The sequence below is a fragment of the Rhinopithecus bieti genome, unplaced genomic scaffold, assembly GCF_001698545.2.
Source record: "Rhinopithecus bieti isolate Rb0 unplaced genomic scaffold, ASM169854v2 scaffold_2888, whole genome shotgun sequence".
NCBI lineage: Eukaryota > Metazoa > Chordata > Mammalia > Primates > Cercopithecidae > Rhinopithecus > Rhinopithecus bieti.
In genome coordinates this window covers 303,024-306,050 of record NW_016804209.1, presented here as the reverse complement: position 1 = coordinate 306,050, position 3,027 = coordinate 303,024, and the positions used below count along the sequence as shown (strand labels likewise).

The 3,027-nt window shown below is 30.2% G+C and overlaps 1 protein-coding gene across 2 annotated transcripts in view; it reads right to left on the bottom strand.

The window, feature by feature from the left end:
- Positions 1-217: 217 nt before the first annotated feature.
- Positions 218-3,027, bottom strand: part of TUSC3 (tumor suppressor candidate 3) — a 222,162-nt gene continuing 219,352 nt past the window's right edge. For both annotated transcript variants that reach the window (XM_017867199.1, XM_017867198.1), the window contains one exon: positions 218-1,975. Coding sequence is in view for 1 of the 2 variants with exons in the window: in XM_017867198.1 (XP_017722687.1) it covers positions 1,969-1,975 (7 nt within the window). In the remaining variant the exon portion in view is untranslated. The remainder of the gene's footprint in view (positions 1,976-3,027) is intronic.

Below are 3,027 nucleotides of genomic sequence, written 5' to 3'. Positions count from 1 at the left end.
TATAGAGAAGCCACAGGTTTTTAAACCATGAAATTTTAATTTTAATAGCTCAATTAATTTTAAATGCTCAGAGGAAATTTTAAATGCTCATAGGAAATTACAAAATAGGAGCTAGAAAACGTTTACTAATATGGTATAGGAAAGTACTACTTATCTGATAGTGTCTGAGAATGACCTGACTTTGATATGATTAAAAGGTTTACAGTGAGATTAGAGATAATTTGTAATATCATTTAATCAGCTGCATATTAACTGCAAGATAATTCTGAGGTTTAAGGATACAAACAAAAGTGATTATAATTAACACGTTTAATACTTGTAAAATTTGACCTGAGATTCTCTATGTAATCTCTGAAGTTTTGAATAAAATGTAAAAAATCTGCAATGGATTAAGAATTATAGGTCAGGTTTTGCCTAGGGATAGGCAGTGAACAAATGACTAAGTTCATCTATTGCTTTTGCATAAATGTTATTCCAAAACTAAATTTATTCATCTAAGTACAAGAACTGGGAAAATTAATGTTATTTTTAGTAACAGATTTGGGATTATGACTATAAACTTAAAATTATGTGATTTTCACTGAATATTATGTTTTGAAAAGATAGCATTCATCCTGCTAACACACACATTGCGCTGGGATATAACTTGATAAACATGCCCCAGTAGGCGTCTGTATTTTCCATTCTTCATTGAAATTCATAGATTTAAATAAGTAAACTCAGTGGTTGTATACCTGTTTCTTGTCTGAGGCTATATAGCTGGAACTTGCAATGAAAACAATCCTCCATGGTCTATTATTCAAATGTTAATGAAAATTAGATAACAAACCTTAAAAGAAAAGCAAACACTTACTTGAACTGACTGAAGAACTGCTTTCCTAAACCCGTAATTTGGGTAACTCCACAGAATATAAAATCCATGTTTGAGAGTTCAAAGGCCTGGCTATAAACTTTATTTTGGCTTTCAGCTTCCATCACTTCTATAAGTCAGATAAAATTTACATTTCCTGACTGATTTACAAGGTTATTGTGAGGAAGAAATACCATAATATATGTGTAAGTGTTTTATAAACTAAAACAGGATACAAACATAATAGTACGTTACACTCCTGCATTTGTTTTCAAGAAAACTTCATTGAATCATTCACTAATCCTATGATAATTAACCTTTTGTCTGGGTTCAAGGATTGAGGCTTTGATGGAAAGCTGGTTCCATAAAACACACGAGGAAAATGGACATAGTGGGTTGTTTCCTCGAAAATGGATACAGCGTGTTAAGTTTGCTCTTACTTGTAAGTCTGTATTCCCAGATGACATCTAAAGTTTGAGAAATAACTCCTAGTTGTGGTATGTTACTTTTACTGTCTGATGCCTTTGAAGCACACTGATTTAATGCATATTTACTTTAGATTCAGATCTCAAGAAGCTCTAGGCCTTGGTTAGGCATCCAAATTGTAGGTACCATTCATCCAGTTCCCTGTCCTATATACCTTTATCTAGTTAATAATAACAAAAGACTATTTATAACAGTGCACGTCCTTTATAACTGAAACTGCAGTAAGTTTAATTTTCATTACATGACATATTTTCATGCATTTGCTTTATCCCTGTACAATACTAAGAATCTTTAACATTCATTTCATAGGTTTTCTTTACTAACATTGCAGTCCTTTACTAATGAGTCAACAGTTCTAAAACATGAATTCATAATTACACTGTCATTTATTTCAATTCTGTGGCACACACTGAATAGGCTTGAAAAACACTTTGATATTTCCTTTGTAGATTACTAAATGCTACCATTGATTTCTATAAATTAAATTTACTAGGAAAACCCAGTTTAAAAAAAGTACACAAGAATAAGCTAGCTGATCACAATCGAATGAATTCAAAATAGTATAAAGTCAGGAACAGTTTATCTTCATGGTAAATATTCACTTTATGCAAATCCCACTTGGCTTCATTTAATTAAAAGCTGAAAAGAAAGAAAATTATTATGTGCTGAACATAAGGAAAATACAGTACGTTTTTTATTCTATTCTAAATTAGCACATGTAAATATAACATTAAAATGTCATAATTGTATTAATTCAGCTAATTGTAATGTTTACATCAGAGCAATTTTTCTGAACTAGTGCCTTTAACCAGATCAGGCTTAGGGTGGGAACAGGGTCAGCTGAGAGAAGATGCTGAAAACTAATTTGTGGTTTAAATTTACATAAACATTCTTCTCACTGCTGGCTAGAGAAATAGTTAAATCAGCATTTAAAATGGTAATGTAGAAGAAATACAAGGGAATGGACTGAAACAAACGTGTGAAGTGGGTCATTTGAATGTCCTAAAAATATTTTTTCTCTAAATGTATAATTTAATCACTTGGTTTTTTGTTAATATAATTTACAATTTCATCATATTGAACAACCAAAAAGAGTATACATAAATCATAAAACTTCGGATGAAACATCAGCAGAGATACTTGTACATGTAAAAGATAACTATTTTTTTTAAGCTTCCCTAAGCAAAGCTTTATGAAACAAAATTTAATTTTGTAAGATGGTATATCAATTTAAATAACATTAATGAAGCTTTTGTTTATATCTGTATCTTTCTGCTAATATGTGGCATGTTCTTTGAGTCTTGACAACACAAGACAACTTTGCAAGGCAACCAGAGACAAACCAATTTTTAATTAAATATGAAAGCAAAATGAAATCAATAGTTCCTGTAGTTAAAAACAAAACAAAACAAAAAAACAAAAAACAACAACAATAACAAAAAACATGTAGCTGGAAAAATGTCCCAAGTAGGTAAGTTTTATTATCTGGATGTTTGAATCATAATATCCTAGGCATAAATTGTTTTGTCTTTCTGAACCTCGGTTTCCTCATTAGTGAAAAGAACATTTGTTTTGGATGATTCCCAAAGTTCTTTTCGGTGCTAGTATTTTAGGATTCTGGTGATACTATGTGCAAAAATAAATATATATTTTAAAACATAACATTTTAGTATAAAACAAAAATATATATA